The sequence below is a fragment of the Coenobita brevimanus genome, chromosome 101, assembly GCF_032717465.1.
Source record: "Coenobita brevimanus isolate Jiangsu-jjx chromosome 101, ASM3271746v2, whole genome shotgun sequence".
NCBI lineage: Eukaryota > Metazoa > Arthropoda > Malacostraca > Decapoda > Coenobitidae > Coenobita > Coenobita brevimanus.
The window spans coordinates 51,166,351-51,184,489 of NC_137054.1; the positions used below are offsets into that span (position 1 = coordinate 51,166,351).

General features: G+C 42.3%; 1 protein-coding gene across 1 annotated transcript in view; it reads right to left on the reverse strand.

Moving 5' to 3' along the window:
• Positions 1–939: 939 nt before the first annotated feature.
• LOC145414864 (PIH1 domain-containing protein 1-like) overlaps positions 940–18,139 on the reverse strand; it is a 212,651-nt gene continuing 195,451 nt past the window's right edge. Inside the window, exon 7 of the mRNA XM_080284286.1 lies at positions 940–1,248. Coding sequence (XP_080140412.1) covers positions 1,213–1,248 — 36 coding nt within the window. The 3' untranslated portion in view covers positions 940–1,212. The remainder of the gene's footprint in view (positions 1,249–18,139) is intronic.

Sequence of the window (18,139 nt, forward strand, 5' to 3'; positions counted from 1 at the left end):
CTGCGGTGCACTGTCCTCATTTTGGAGGACAGGGATACTTGTATTTCCATAACAAGGCAGCAGAGATCATCCATCCATCTATAATCCAATCCTATGTTGCCCCATTACGAGCGTAAGAGCCCGGGGCTAGGCAAGTTGGTCCTGACATTTAAGATGAGAGTGACCAGCCTCACTCATCACTGAGTGGCATTACATGAGCAATAAACCCCAACCACCCCTTGGATATAAACCTTCACTGGCCCAATCCGATTGGAGTGCCATAATTACCCACTAGACCACCAGGCGCCAAAATTTGGATACATGGTTGCCACCCAGCATAGTACTGTAAATGGTTTCCTGGTGTACAGGAAACCATTTGGCATGTCACTCAGTGTAGAGTCACCCATAGGCAGAACGAAGAAGAATGAATGAAGGAAAGAAAGACAGAAGAGGGAGTGTAAAGTCACCCGTAGGCAGAAGGATGAGGAAAGAATGAAGGAAAGAAGGACAGAATAGGATGGAAGGAAAAAAGGATGGAGGGGAGGAAAGGGCAGACACCTGAGAGCAGCACTGCATCAAGTGAGTGGATGGCGAGTGCCCGTCAAGTAGCATTTTTTTGTTTGCCTATTTTTGTATTCAACACTAGGGAATTTTGTGCCTTAATCAGAGTCTTGTCTGATCTACATAATTTTCCCCATAAGGTTTATTATTTGTTCAGTATGGAAACAGTCAAGCATGACAGTGGTGTCTGATCTAATTACTGTTCTGGATGCAAGGCCATACTCTTTCCTTGACTTTACAAATAAATAAAATGTGAACACCATATCCTTTGGCTGTTAATTCCTTGTTTTTTTCCCTCCCCATAAAAAAATTTTATAAGATGGGGGTGCACAGACTGGGATAGTGAAATACCCTTTTATTAGCTAATTTATTGTGAATTCTACCTTTAACAATAAACAGCGAAGTACTCTGTATTTGGTAATTTATTATCTATCCTTGTACATCTTTGGAAAAGGAAAACTTTGTCTTCAATTACGCTATGACTGTGTGATATTGGTGATGTAAACATCCACCTATTGCACAAATAAAAAAGTTTTGAAACTGGATTAAGGTATCTAAATACAGAGTCTAATAATACATCGAGATAGCAAGAAAAAAGAAAACTTACACAATCATACTAAAGATGTTGAAATTACAAAAACTAACAATTAATACCTTAGGCCTACAGTTGTATCATGAGGATAAAATTGGGACACGGAGCAACAGCACCTGCATCAAGAGAAAATATATGTCAACAACTGTACATGGAAGGGAGGAAGGGATACAGAAGATGCAAAACTGAAATAGAGAGAGAGAGACAGAGTCAGAGAGTGTATTAGAGTTCTATTGACCATGTCAGGGTTAAATAAATTACTATACTTATTATGGGAATACTATTCAGAGCTTTACTGACCCTTTCTGAGGTAATGAAGTGAGTGCTTAGCCTGGCATTGCCAACGAAGAAAGGCATCAGTAATATCAGAATAACAGACAGATGGGATGCACTTGGCTTTATGCCAGGCAAAGGGACCAATGATGCCATATTCACTTGCCTGATGGCTTCGGGAAAAATATATAGGAATGAAATGGGATCTGTACTTTGTTTTGCTGATATGGATAAGGCCTTTGATAAGAGTCCCTAAGGAAGTGATGAAGTGGGGAATGAGAAACCTTGGGATTGAGAAGTGGCTGGTTAGAGTGGTTATGGCTATGTATGTGGGTGCCTACACCCAGGTGAGAGTGAATAGTGATTTGAGTGATGAGTTTTCTGTGAAAGCTCGCATGCATAAGGGGTCAGTCCTGAGCTCCTATTATTTATCAAGGTGCTTGATGCCCTCTCATGTGACTTTAGAAATGGATTCCCATGGGAAATACAGTATTGCATGCAGCCGACTTGGTGGTGATTGCAAAGAATGAATGGAAGACAGAGGAAAGACTTAGGAAGTGAAGAGATGGTGTGAGGCACAAGAGTTTGATAGTCTCTCAATCTACTTATCCATAGCCAAAAGCTTCAATCCTATTAGGGGTGGCCATAAACAAACTACCTCCTTATCACTCTGTCTCCTGCCATTTTGATGCACTCCCCCCAACTTATACATCCCCTCTCTCATATACCTCCCCACTCCATCCCTTCACCTCATCCTAAGTCTTACCCTCCCTCTTCCACCCTCCACCTCAATCACATACACTCTCCTCATTAGTTTCTAACTCTCTATCCTCTTCACATGGCCAAACCACCTCAAGGTATTTCTGCTAATGCTATCTAGCACATCCATATCAATACCACAATGTTCCTTCACCCCCTCATTTGTCAGTCTGTCTCTTCACATAGCTTTTTTTTTTTTTTTTTTTTTTTAAACAGAACGGAGGAAGGAAAAACAAATGGGGAAAAAAAAAAAAATCCATACACCAGACTACTGGTGTCCTCCATTCATAAAATATCTGTAACAGTTAGACTTGAACAGTTGTGGGTTGAAATTTGGAGGAAAACAACTCTGGGGAAGCGAGTTCCAGAGAGATGCATTTCGGGGAATGAAAGAATTCTGATAGGCAGAAGTTCTGCAATATGGTTGAGTGACATTCCAGTCATGAGCGCTACCAGATGCCCGTGTAGCACGAGGGAAGGCATGGAGAGGCGGCACCATGGACGCAACCTCGTCTGAGCACTTGCCAAAAAAATATCTGTAAAATAATGCAAGGGAGGCAACATTCCTTCTTACTTGCAGAGGAGGTAGTTTATATGTAATGGCAGGGTTGTTAATGATTCTAACAGCTTTATTCTGAATTTTGTCCAGCTGTCTCAATGCAACCTCTCCACAACCATTCCACAAGGGTGAGCAATATTCAAGCTGAGAGAGCACATGACTCTTATAAATTATAGCTAACTGCTCATCGGCGAAGAAGTTACGGACTCTGTACAATAATCCAAGTTTCTTTGAGGCGGCCTTAGCAAGTGATCTGACATGAGAGGTCCAGTTGAGGGCACTGTTAAGTGAGACACCAAGAATTTCAATACTTTTGGAGATGGGAATATTAGTAGCACTGAAGGTAATGTACGAATCTGGCAATATCTGTCTATTAGTAAACTGTATATATTTAGTTTTACTAGCATTAAAAGAGACAAGGTTGTTTTGTCCCCATTCACTGATTGTAGCTAGATCTTGATTTATGGAGATGGCTGTACTCAGCTGAGAGGTAGAGATATTAGACTTTGTAAATGGATGTCTGAGTGTGAATGAACTATGTAGTGTTGAGTCATCTGCATATGAGTGAACAGGATAGTGAGTGACAGATAAGAGATCATTAACCCCTACACCGCGGGCTTGTTTACCAATTACTTGCGTGTGCCGCGGGGTTATTTGGGCTCCGACAGACTCTCAAAAAATATTTGCCAAAAATCAGTTATTAGTCCTAGAATAATAAAATTACATATGCTTATGGCACATACCTTCAGCTTTCTCCTGGAATGATTGTTGAGCCTTCGTCGGTTACCGTAGGACTTGTGGAGACCTCTGAAGTAGGGTAACGAAGTCTCCACTTTACACTTCCCAACAACCCGTAATATGATTACCACAGCCAGATACAAACACTATAAACACTATTCTACAATTTTCAAGTAGTTTGGGATCCATACTCAAAAAAAAAAACACTGTGAAAGCAATGGAAATTACGAGCGCGTCTGATCGTCGCACTGGCACTAGTTCGCTCATGGTAGTCTGTCATTTATTATTCATAAAACCCCTCACGCTTTATATTTCTATTACTATATAACACTTATATATATCTACAGTCTTTATCCATAAGTTTCCTTCAGTAGTATTAGTTTATTGTCACTGTAGGGATTCAATTTCTTTCAGTAAAATACGTAGCATTCACTTTCTCGTCCTGTACAGTATACTGGCATTGAGAGTGAATGTCACTTTCATCTTCACTCTCATAACTCATAGCATCTGCAGACATGCTAGAGTGAAACTTTCACTTTCATTACTCCTAGGGTATATACTCGTATTCTTATAATACTACTCATTTACATTTCTATTTACGTTCTCTATTTTATTTACGTTATTTACATTTCTATTTTATTTACAGTGTTATGCACTGTCACTTGAAATAACTTATAAAACTATTTTCCATTGTTCACGTATATTTACATTCATTACTTTCACTTGCTGTTTACACATTATTTACAATTCCACTTGCACTGTTTTACTCAATAGAAAGATCGTAGTCACTCTTTTATCAATTGTCAGCCCTTTACCTCTTTCCACACGAGGTTTAGTAGGGGGTAAAGGTCACAGAGCCATTTGCATGGGGGTGAAAAAAGGCCTTGAAGTCAGCAAGATGAAACATACGTCCTCTCACTTCGGAAGATGAGACTACACTGATAACGCAGTTGCCAGGCCAGCTAGCCTAGAGGTCTGCTTTAGGGGTTATTCAGAGTTACCAATATTACTTCTTGAAACAGCTAAGTCTAGCACTGATATGATTGGCAGGAAATCTAGACAATACATTATAAATTTGGTAGTTCCAGGTGAATGTAAATATCATTTAGGGTTCTCCCTTCCCTCCTTACAGGTATATTTATTACGAAAATAGATTAGAGGCCTACTTAGGAGATATATAATCAGAGCTACCAATGTTAAATCTTGAAACAGCTTTGTGTAGCACTGATATGATTGGCAGGAAATCTAGACAATACATTATAAATTAGGTAGTTCCAGGTGAATGTAAATATCACTTAGGCTTCTCCCTTCTCTCCTTACATGTATATTTATTACGAAAATAGATTATACGGCATATTTCAAGGGGAAAAAAACAGCGAAAATTAGCGAACGAGTGCACGTGAGGTGTTGTCAGGTGATAATTAGCCAATTCCAGGTGTATGGCACTCTCACTTACCTGATTTCTTTCTTGTATATATTATTTGGTATAAGAATACGACATAGGGCTTATTTCAATGGATGAAATCAGTGAAAAATTCCAGGGAAGATTTACTTAGCGTAGCATGGCCGGGCAGGCGAGAGGATAGGGTAATGGAGGGGGGGTAGGGAGGGGAGTCAAGAACGGGGAGAAATGGCTAAATTGTCAACAATGGATGGGAGTACAGATGAGATTAGGAGTGCTGACTAGTGTTGGACATTGTCAGTACTGATAGATGATACAAGCCCCCACTTGAAAGCCCGGGTGAATTCAAAATAACACAGAATCACAAAAGCGACGCCCCGCGGTATGATCCCTTGCTCCCAAGCGTCACGAAAGTGACGCCCCGCGGTTAAGGGGTTAAAGACCACCTTAAGCTGGTCAAACGTTACATTCAATTAACAAATTTTGTTTGTAAAAGAATGGACGTGCGGGAAACACTGACCAGCATGGCATTCACACACACACACATGCACGCTCTTCTGCATCCCACAGAACACCACATCGGTCTCTGGGTGACCAGGATCGTAAGAGGAGTCATAATGCTTTTATTGAGAAAATGAGCCATTTAGGCCTAGCTGTATGTTACTGTATATGACTGCATGGCCAAGTGAAGTTCTTTATTTAACGATCTTTGTTCAGTAAAAGCCACGACACCTGGAAAATTACTCAATGGCATGGTATTCAACTTTAATGTGAAGGGTGTGGTACCAATTACTTCGTTATATTAAGGGTATACTGTACACAAGAAGACAAATGCCCCTACGACCTGCAATGAGTGCTTTGAGAGCATGTGATGAGTGTGTGAGTGCCATGTTATCACAATTTCCCTCTGATATACAATTACAGGGGGAATCTCTGATATGTAATTGCTGGAGATGATGCCAAAAAAACACTGTGTTACGACACAGAATCTTTTCCCTATGATTTCGTAATCGAGGCATTCACCAACTAGAACTGAACACTCCCCTGGAAAACTTGAGAATCCATGGGGTTCCTATCTCTTTATGGGTGAGTTTTTAGTTGATAACAAAATTTAATGAATGAATGTATCACATGCAGAGAGAATTTCAACTCTATTTCACATATGAGTAAAAATACAGTATTATCTTCTGCTTGGCGCGACCATCAGGTTGGGTCAGGTCGGGCTGCTCATTTCCAAACTTAAGTGAGAATAAAGCCCCTATGATTGCCACACACTTCTTTTAACCCTTTTCCTTTGTACAGGGAAATAATTATGCCCGACTTCCAATTCGTCAAAACTCTACCCTCCTCCCAGGTCAATCTGGATATCTTCTATATTTCTTAGGGCTCTGTCCTATTATCAACTCTCTACCTTTTATTCATCAATGACCATCTGAGCTGTACATCTAACCCTATCCACTCATATGCAGATGACTCCTCTCTCCACCTTACCACTCACTTCCGGCAGCATCCATCTCAGCAGTTATTTCAACAAACATGGGATGAGGCTATGGCACACCTAATGTTCGATTTGATTCATATCTCTGACTGGGGTAAAAATATATCTTAATGATTTTAAGCAACGTTGGGTCTGGTTAGTACTTGGATGGGTGACCGCCTGGGAACACCAGATGCTGTTGGCATCCCTATGTCAAGTGGGGTTGGTGGAGGATTAGTGCCCCTCCCTGTAAAACAATTAACTCTAAGCCACTGGCCACCCCATTTGGGATACATGGCGTCTGGCAATGGATGGATGGGATGGATGGATTTTAATGCATCAAAAACTCAGTTCTTACATCTATTAATCCAACAAAATCTTCCACAGGAGTACCCTCTAATTTTTAACAATATTCAGCTCAATCTAGCATCATCTTTAAACATACAATAAACCATAAATTGAACTATATGAAGCTTTAGGGTAGTTCGACTAACCGAATTTTCCAGCTAACTGGAAATCATCATCCAATCCTATGTCACCCCATGAGAAGCGTAGAAGCCCGGGACTGGGCAAGTTGGTGCTGGCATTTAAGATGAGAGTGACCAGCCTCACTCATCCCTTAGTGTCATTACATGAGCAATAAACCCCAACCATACCTGGATACAAAGCTCCACTGGCACAGTCCGATTAGAATGCCTTAATCACCCACTAAACCACCAGGCACCATAATTTGGTTTTATGGTTACTACCCAGAGCAGTAAATGGGTTCCTGGCATACTGGAAACCATTAGGCTTGTCACGCAGTATACAGTCACCCATGGGCAGAAGGAAGAGGAAAGAATGAAGGAAAGAAAGACAGACGAGGAAGGAAGCAAGAAAGTGAAGGGATGACACTCAAAGCAGCACTACATTGAGTGATGGATGGGAAGCATCTGGAAATAATTGCAAAACTGTATTACCCCCTAATAGTCATACATTTTATGCGATTACTGTACTTATTAACACTAAACCAAGGAAGCATTTATAAAGTAATAAAAATAAACAATAAAAACAATTCAGTATATGTCATTGGCAATAACATGGTAGGAGGTTGCATAGGTGGAGGGTGCAACCATCACTTCATTACGTAAATTTCTGCACTTATTTACTTATCTTTCCAATCAATTAAACTCAAGTGTAACACTTGGAATACTGTATAATAAACTTTTTTTTTGAGGGGGGGCATGACCGGGGTTTCACTGGAATAGATCATGGGTCCAGGGTGAGATGGGGCTCGAACCTGTGCTAGAGGGTACAGGGCATTGCGGTTCCCAGGTTGCCGCTTTCGCCCAATAGAGAGGGGCCCAAACCTGGGAGTAGTGCCCCAGAAGGCTGCCCTATCAGTGGGTGTATAATGGCAGGACAATTGCAGTGCCAAGGTACACTTGGAGAGTGTCCCTGCAGCTGTCCTGGCAGGGTACCCCAAGGCCACTACCACAGCCACTGGTAAGCTGGTGGGCTAGGGGTCCCAGATCCATTGCCTAGATCTGGGACTGTGCAGTGGGTGGGGCCTGTGGTATGACTACCCCCTTTATTATTACTGACTATGACTGAACAAAAGAATAAGATTCAAAGCAAACCTGAGGACATTAAGTCACCCAGGGGGATGAGAGTGGGTTCATGGAATGTGGGAAGTTTGAGGGGAAAAGCAGGGGAAGTAGTTGAGGCATTCAGTAGGAGGTAGGTGGATGTGGCACGTTTGCAGGAAGTCCGGTACAAAGGGTGGATCTGCCAGAAAGATTGTTGGGATGGATTGCTACTATAAGTTGTTTTGGCAGGGGAGAACAGACAGATATGGGTGTGTGTGTGTGTGTGTTGGTTGCAGAGAAATGGGTGGAATATGTTATGAATGTTATGAGAGCATGCGACAGGATATTGGTAGAGAAAATTTTGTTCGGAGGAAAGATGACTGCAATTATATTGACATATGCTCCACAGGCAGGCTTGGATGAGGCAGAGAAGGAAGATTTTGGGATGACTTAATACTTGTAGTAGTTGGTATGGGGGATGATGAGATAGTGGTTTTGAGAGGGGACTTAAATGGCCATGTAGGTGAAGTAGCTCAAGGTCATGAAGGAGTACATGAGGGATGTGCGTATGGTATAAGGAATGCAGAAGGGGAAAGGATACTTGAATTTGGGGAGGCAACGAACATGATTGTGTGCAACAAATATTTTAGGAAAAGAGAGAGTAGGTTAATTATGTAGGAGTCTGGGGGAAATAGCAGTCAGATAGATTATTTTCTGGTCAGGAGGGCTGATAGGAGGTTAATGAGGGATGCTAAAGTTATAGGAAGTGATGAGTGTGTGCGGCAGCACAAACTATTGATTTGTGATATGGTGCTTAAAGAACAAGTGATGAAAAAGAGGACTTATGTACCTAGGAGGAAAATATGGAAGCTGGAAAACCAAGTAGTATGGGATGCCTTCTACAGCCAGTTGAGGTGAGTGGTGGCTGAACAGGGAACCGTAGACATAGGTGTTAATGAACAGTACAGAGCCCTCAAGAACAATCTCTTGAGAGTTACTGATGTAATATGTGGTTGGACAAGAGGCCCACCAAGACATAAAGTAACTTGGTGGTGGGATGAGGGTGTAGAAGCTGCAGTTAAGGAGAAAAGAAGGCTTTTCCAGGAATGGAAGAAGGGTGGTAACAAGGAGAAATACTTGGCTGCCAAGCGTAGGGCTAGAAGAGAGGTATACAGGACGAAGTCTGAGTCACAGAGACTTTTACTTGATAACCTAAATCATGGGGAAAAGAAAAATATGATATTTAAGGTGGCAAATCAGATGAAGAGGGATAATCGGGATATTATAGGAGAGCAGTGTGTGAAGAATGATGAAGGGTAGTGGTGAACAGTGGCGATATTAAAAAAGCATGGAGAAAGCATTATAGCCAGTTGTTAAATAGGAGTTTGACTGGGACAGGGAAGGTTTGGAGCCAGCAGATCCAGTGTTTGGCCCTTGGCCTTTGATTTATGCTGCTACCGTGTGTGAAGCAATAGGCAGGATGCAGGTGGGGAAGGCAGCAGGTGTGTCTGGGTTGACTGCTGAAATGTTGAAGGCCTCAGCAGATATAGGGGTGAGGTTAGTCACCGACCTGATAAATATGATTATATATGAGTGTGCTGTCCCAGATGATTGGTTGAAGAGTGTAATTGTACATATGTACAAAGGGAAGGGTGATGCCCTGGAAAGAGGAAATTATAGAGGTATAAAGCTTTTAGATCAGATAATGAAGGTAATGGAGAGACTTCTAGAAGGTATGATTAGAGAGAATATTGATGAGATGCATTTTGGGTTTATGTCAGGCAGGGGGACCACTGATGCCATATTCATTGTTCGACAGCTTCAGGAAAAATATATTGGGAAGGAAAGGGATCTGTATTTTGTTTTTGCTGATCTGGAAAAGGCCTTTGACAAAGTCCCTAGAGAGGTGGTGAAGTGGGCAATGAGGAAGCTTGGCTTGGAGGAGTGGCTGGTTACGGTGGTTATTGCTATGGATGTGGGTGCTCGCACCCAGGTAAGAGTGAATGGAGATTTGAGTGATGAATTTTCCGTGAATGTTGGTGTGCATTAGGGGTCAGTTTTGAGTCCCATGTTGTTTATCTTAGTACTTGAATCCCTCTTGCGTGACTTCAGAAACAGACTCCAGTGGGAGATGTTGTATGCTGATGATTTGGTGTTGATGGAAGAGAATGAAAGGCAGGCAGAGGAAAGATTTAGGAAGTGGAGAGATGGTATGGGGCACAAGGGCTTAAGGGTAAATGCAGATAACACAAAAGTGATGATATCTAGGGTGGGTGGGAATACTGTCAAAGACGAGGGAGAATGGCTATGCACACTTTGCCACAAGGGCTTGGGAAGTAATTCCATCATGTGCAGTGTTTGTGATAAATGGATGCATAAGAGATGTAATGGTATCACAGGTAGACTGCGAGATAATGCTGATTTTATGTATGCAGCACGTTGGGGTGAACAGGTGGAGATTGTCAGGCATGAAAGGATTGAACTTGCTGGTGAGTCTCTTGAGTGTGTGGAAGAGTTTTGTTATCTGGTAGACATGTTATGTGCTGGAGGTGGGGCTGGAGCTAGCTCTGTGACTAAGATGAGAAGTGGCTGGAAGAAGTTCAGGGAGCTGTTGCCTCTCCTGACACTGAGAGGACTCTCCCGACATGCTAAGGGGTCTTTGTATGCAGCATGTGTTAGGAGTGTGATGCTGTATGGTAGTGAAACCTGGGCAGTAAAGGAAGAGGATATTCGCAGGCATAAACGTACAGAAATGACAATGATGAGGTGGATGTGCAGTGCATCCCTGCATGCAAGGCCTTGGAGGGCTGGATTTATGATGGGGGAGTTGAGAGGTAGGATGGGACTGGAGTGTATTGGTGTTGTGATGAGGAGAGGTAGATTAAGATGGTTTGGACATGTGGAGAGGATGGGAGATGTCAATTGGGTGTAGAAGGGGTAAACCAGCTCTGCTGTCGGGCCCTGCTGTGGATGTCACTGATTGCACTGCGCAGTTGACCCTTGTGCAGTGTGGTGCAGTGAGGATCTGTCCCTTCTCCCCTTTGGGGCTAAGATGCGAATGAATGTGTTTGAATGGATGAGTAAATGGGGAGTTCGTCGTTCTGTCTCGGCTACCTCCCTTTCCTTGGGGGAAGCAGCCTAGGTATATACATGTAGATAGATAGATAGAAGGTGAGAGGTGTTAATGTTGGGGGTGAGGTTGCGAGGGGTAGACCGAGAAAGACGTGGGACGAGGTCATTAAGTGTCACCTCAGGGTTAAGGGACTGAACAGGGAGGCTGCCATTGATGGTGCGGCATGGAAAGAAGCTATTAGGTGACCGAGGCTGATGCATGCAAGCATGTTGAAGCCTTCAAAAATGAAATGTTTCATTTTATGAAACATAGTACTGTACTTTACTTGGAATATATGAAACTACAATGTAACCCTCTGAATAAACACTAAGTCACACCTTTGTCTGAGTTCAACTTAACAGAAATTCCACCTTCTGCAGGGCCGACTTATCGAGGTTTTACCATACTGTACTTGGGGTTTCATTTTCTCGAGACTTATCTTGGAAAGAACATATTGCCTCTCTTGTAAAATCTGCTTCCAAGAGATTGGGTGTGCTAAGCTCCATGCTTTCTTTACCCCTGATCAGTTGTTGACTTTATACATGAGTTTAATTCATCCCTGTGTAGAGTACAATTCTCATGTGTGGGGAGGCTCCATACATACAGCTCTTCTCAAGAAGGTGGAGTCAAAGGCTTTTTGTCTCATTAACTCTCCTCCTCTCACTGACTCCCTTCAACCACTGTCTCTTCACCACACTGTTGCATCTTTACCTCTTTCTTGTCGCTACTTCAAGGGTCACTGCTCCTCTGAACTGTCTGCTTACATCCCTTCACCACTACGGCATGTGCACAGCACCCGTGCAGCAACAAAACTTCACCCCTTTTCTGTCCAACTCTCTAATGTAAGAATTATTAACCATTACTCTCAGTCCTTCATGTATGCAACATGCCAAATCTGGAACTATCTCCCTCTGTCTGTATTTCCTACTGCCTATGATCTCCAGTCTTTCAAATGCAGTGTGTCCGGGCATCTCGAAATTAACAGATCTTGAATTTAGCTCTCTGTTTTCTTTTTCTTTTTTTTTTTCTCGAGGAAACAATTTGCAGGCTCCTGGCCTTCGGTTTCTTCTTCTTCTTTTCATTTATAAAAAAAAAAAAAAAAAACTCTGTGCTTCTGCATTTAACCACATATCCATCAATTCCTGGGGCTTTCCCCATTTTGACTTTCTTTATTGCTTCTACTACTTCCATCCTAGTGAACAAATGATAAACTCTCTATTCCATCTTTCAACTTCCTCTATCCCTCTGCTTCCCATCCATTCACTACACTCAACTCCCTGCTATCACGCGTTCAGCTATTGCGTTTATCTGCTATCATGCACACATCAAATGCACAACCATACATGCTATCACGCACCCCAAGACTGCTATCATGCATCGAGTTTGAAGACAGGCTAAGTGAAACTTATTCACACGGCACTTCAAACGAGGTTTGCCGAGGATACGATGGTTAATCGGAACGGTAACATGGTAAAATTGCCGATGATACCACGGGCATTTGGAATGCATCTGAACGGATTCCTGCCGAGCATACGACGGGCAAAACAGCGTGAACAAAACCCATACGACTCGAAAGAATATATTGTATTACAGCATTGAAATTTAGCCTGCCACTGAATATTTATTAATACAGGTAAGCCCTTAATTCACGCAAATTTTTTTCAAGCGATTTCAGTTATCCACGAATTTTTCGTACAATAATTAAAACATAAAATTATAGTAACCAAATAAACAATTTTAATATACGAGAAATAAATAATATATAAAAATGCCTACCTGCTGCCCGTGTGCATACATGTGTGTGTGTGTGTGTGTGTGGGAGGTCGGTCTACCACGCACCACACAGTTAGTTTGAATCCGACGGTCGAAATATACGTGACTTGCAAATCGTTATTTGTGGCTTATTTTTCTGCCTTCCAGTGATTGCTTGCCTTGTCTGCCAACATGGGGCCTAAGCGTAGTGCTAGTGATGCATGTGGTAATACACCAAAACGGACTAGTAAAGTGATGTTGCTGACAGAGAAAGTTAAAGTGTTGGACAAACTTAATGGAGGAATGTTGGTGACAATTCTTCGTCAGGATGATTCCCCGTCATTTATTTACATACCAGTTTATTTAGCAAGTACAGTACACTAGTTTTTTACTTATATGAGTTATAAAATCCCCCTGAAAATTAGTTACTAAAGTATTAATTAATCAATAATAAGTATATTTATAGAATGACAGGAAAACGTCCATGTTTTGATGGTGAATTGACTTCGTGGTGAATTGTCTTGGAACCATGTGTTTGGGGTGAGTCAACTGTTCTTACAATAAAGAAGGCAGAACGTAGCATACGGGAGGCAGTGAGGGCTAGTGCACCAGACTGTGCTGAAGTGTCTCCACCTACGCCTGTGAACTGGCTCGGAACCATATGTTTGGGGTGAATGAGTCAACTGTTTGGACAATAAAGAAGGCAGAATGTAGCATATGGGAGGAGTGAGGGCTTGTGCACCAGACTGTTGAAGTGTCTCCACCTACGCCTGTGCTTGTCAGGTTTCAGTGTTAAATTTCTTACATTTTTGTTGTTTTTCATACTTTATGCTAGTTTATAAGGTGTATGTAGTGCATAAACAGTATTATTCAGATGTAATATACTTAGTAGACATGCATAATTATGTGCACACAAGGGCAGAACATATACACGAATTTACCACATACGCGAAGGGTCTGGGAACGTAACCCTCGCGTGAATTAAGGGATTACCTGTACTGTATTTTAGAATAAATATCAATCGTTTTGAAACCCACATAAAGAGTTAATATTTCCTATGTCGAGAAAACTGTAATGTCGATAAAGTAATCATGTGTTTACAACTGAGACGGAGCTCTGGCAACAATATGAGGAACGTGTGTGATAGCGTGCAAGTTTTATTCCACTTAAATCTTCCTCGGCCATTCCTGATCCGATGTACCGTGTGATACCCCCTTTAGCTGTGGACACTAAGAAATCATGGGGACAGCTAAAGAGATCTGGCTTCAACTAAGCCACTCCCAAGCCTCGGAACCCATCAAACCACCCAAGTCTACCTTACGAAAGTTTGATGGCCTTTTATGTTGTTTATTTATTCATTATACTGTTATTATTAATATAATAATGCTTTATTTCATGTTGGAGGAGAGATTGGAAGGAAATCGCAGGCATAAAGTGGTTAAAAGTTAGAAAAATGGGCCACCAAAAAACCAATTAGAAATTTTCCCATTGATTGTTCAGTTCAGCTATCGCGTATTCAGCTATCACGCGCGTTTCCTGTGACCAATTAGGTGTGATAGCAAGGGGCTGAGTGTATATGCTTTCTTCTTTTGTGCCACACCCTGTCTCACCTCTTCATTTCACTATACTGCTCCTGGCACCCTTTTTGCCTTTTCTGCACCCCACCCACAACCTCACATGCTGCTCATATTCCTTTTGTGAATATCTTGCACACAACTTACACCTCCCCCATCCACTCCAAATCACATTTACCCAATCATTCCTCTGCTTCTCTCTTATATTCTGCCCTTTTTTTTTTTTTTTTTTTTTTTTTTTTTTTTTTTCATCCTCCTGCAACCTTTTGGTTACCCTCTTTATATGGACTGCTTGCTCTTGTCCTTCTCTTCTTATATTCTGCCTTCTTTTTTGTCCTCCTGCAAACTTTCTACCCTCTTTACTTGGACTGCTTACTCTTGCCCTTCTCTTCTATTCATCCATCCATTTGTACTTTGACTCTAACCACCACTTAGTCCACATCCCCAACCTCTGTATGCTCTTGCATCCAGCAAATATCTTTTCTTTCTCTCATCCACACACACACAATCAATCACTGCCTTCCATTGATTCAGCTCACTACTCATCCTTTTCGTCACTCGCCATATCTATCTGTAGATCATTTTGTGTCTAAAAAGGGCACTGCCTATCACCAACCCTCTCCCTGCACAGTTGTCCACTAGAGCACTGCCATTCTCATCCACTTCTGCAGGCACACCCCACTCAGCAACTACTCCATCCACCTTCACATTCCCTACTTTTCCACTCATATCCTCAATCAAATACACTCTCACTCCTCTCAAACTTTTCCATACATGCTTCCACATTTGCACAGAACCCTTCTTTCACTCTGCTTGCAGTCTTATGTCAGTGTACATACATACACAATCACCCACACTTGTATTCCTACTTTCAATCTTACCCACACAATCCTTAAACCAACTGATTAATACTCTCTTACACTGTATTCTCCTTCTATCTCTTCCACACTAAAATACATACACCCTCCTTCACCCTCTCATATTCATCTACCCCACACATTTACCCAATTCATATTCACACTCTCACCTCTCCATCTGGTCTATGCCAATCCACACATGTCCACTTTTGCATCCTCAAGAACCTGGACAATCTCTCTCTTTTTCACCTCATCATTTGCACCCCTCACAGTCCAAGCTACCGTCCTACATGTCCTTTGTCCGGTCCTTGCTCGTCACCTGTAGGTCTAACCGAGTCTGAGACACTTTGTTTGTCTTTTTAGTTAACTGTTCTCCAGAGGGGGGCAATAACCCTCTGCCAACCCACTTGTTAACATATAGGGAATGTGTATAAGTTAGTTATATGGTTACCACCCAGTGTTTTAAAAGATTTCCTGGCTTACAGGAAAGAATTTGGTTTGTCAATCAATGTAGAGCCACCCAGAGTACCATTACACTGAGCGAATGGATGATGGGCACCCCCAATGACCGCAGAAGTAAATGCAGATAAAACAAAAGAAAGGTATCTAGGGCTGGTGGTAGTACCATCAAAGATGAGGGAGAGTGGCCATGTTTAGTTTGCCACAAGGGCGTGGGAAGTACATCCATCTAATGCAGTATTTGTGATAAGTGGGTGCATAAGAGATGTATTGATATTAGAGGTAGACTGCAAGATAATGCTGATTTCATGTGTGCAGTGTGTTGGGGAGAGCATGTGGAAATTGTCAGATATAAAAGGATTGATATTGTTGGTCAGTTCTCCTGAGTGTGTGGAACACTTTTGTTACCTGAGAGATATGTTAGGTACTGGAGACGGGGCTTGAGTGAGGAGTGGTTGGATGAAGTTCAGGGAGCTGTTGCCTTTCCTGACAATGAGAGGGCTCCCACTCCCTGCTATCTGATCTTTGTATGCAGCTGTATAGTAGTGAGGCTTGGACAGTAAAGGAAGAGGATATTCATAGGCTCAAATGTAGAGAAGTGATAATAATTAGGTGAATGTGTAGTGCACCCTTGAAGGCAAGGGCTGGGGTGGGGTGGGGGTGCGGGGGGACTAGGTTTATGACGGAAAAGCTAAGAGGAGGGATGGGACTGGAGTGTATTGGTGTTGTGATTAGCAGGGGTAGATGGAGATGGTTTGGGCAAGCAGGGAGAATGGGGGATGACAATTGGGTGCAGAAAGTGAGAAGCATGAATGCTGTGGGTGGGGATGCGTGAAGTAGACCAAAAAAAGACCTGGGACAAGATCTGAGAGTGTGACCTCAGGATAAGGGACTAAATAGGGGGGCTGCCTAGGGTTGAGCAGCATGGAGAGCTGCCATTATGTAACCAAGACTGACGCATGCAAGCATGCTGGAGCCTTTATAAACAAAATGAACAAAATGAGAGTTGTTCTGACCATGAGAGGGTTAATGATGGCAGAACATTACAAACTCTTAATCTGAAATACAGTACAGTAAAAGTCCTGTAATCCAAATTGCAGAGGACCGAGGGTCTTTTGAGCTATTGGTTTTTTCAGACTATTGGGAGGGCCCTTTGAAAACATTACAAATATGTACGTGAACATTAAAAAAACACTTAAAATGATATAGGTTATTGTTTTACTTACCAGAAATGCACAGAAGTATAAATGAATATTTGCAGGCAGGTACATCCAAGTCCAAGGGCAAGTACAAGCCAGATAAATCTTTACATAAAGCCCAGAAGAATTAGAAAAAACAAAATGAAAAATTTAAAAAAAGCCCAGAAAATTGTGAAAACTTTCGCTTTGACGAATTCAGTGCATTGGGATTTTCAGATTACTGGTGGTTGGATGGGAGACTTTTAATGTACTTGGATCCAATGACTTTATGAAAAATGGAATATTTTAGAATGTGGTAACATAACAATAACCATGAAAAAGTTTTGTAATAAATAGTCTACAACAACACTATAGAGGTAGTGAACATGATTGTACATGCATTTTAGGAAAAGAGAAAGTAAGTTGATTACATACAAGTTTGGGGGAAATAGTAGCTAGATTGATTGTTTCCTAGTCAGGAAGGCTTATAGGAGTGTGAAGAGCACGTGCAGCAAAACAAATTACTGATGTGTGACATGGTAGGCATACCCTAGTTTAATGATGTAATTGGTTAGATAAAACCCCATTGTTAGGTGGGGTATCGTATATCGGGGTACCTTTAACATGTACAGTATATCAATGTGGATCGTTCACCAGCCTTGGGTCTCCCCCGAAATCAAGTCCAAAACTCACCCAAATGAGCCTCAAAACAGGTTTAAAGGCAATCTAAATGGCCTAACAGCTGTCATGGAAGCTAACCTAAGCCTAACACCTGTAAATAACTCACTAAATCCAACAAATAAAGCCTGAAAATCATAAGGAATAGCTTAGAAAATATCAAACATCTCTCATCACTTACTTCTTGCTATCCCCCCGAGGCTAGGGGACCACTCAATCCTCCTCCTCAATGCCCCCAAACCCCACCTCCAAGGGAGGGTCAGAGGGGAGGGAAGCCTGGCAGGGTGGGGTGGTCATAGCGGGAGACTGATGCACTTGCTGTGGGAGTGGCGATGGAGTGCAATGCAATGAGGCAGGCAGTGGCGATGGGGTGCGATGCGATGGCGATGAGGTGCCATGGAGTGCGATACGATGACAGAGGAGGTGGTGAGGGAGACAGCTGTGATGACCGGTGAGGTGGTGAGGGAGACCGCTGCGATGAACGATGAGGTAGTAATGGAGTCAGTTGTGGTGGCTCACGTCATGGTGAGGGAGACAGAGACAAGTGGCCGAGGTGATGTGGGAGATGGAGACCGGGATGAAGAAGGCAGCAATGGAGTGGCGGAGTGCCTTAGTGGAGAC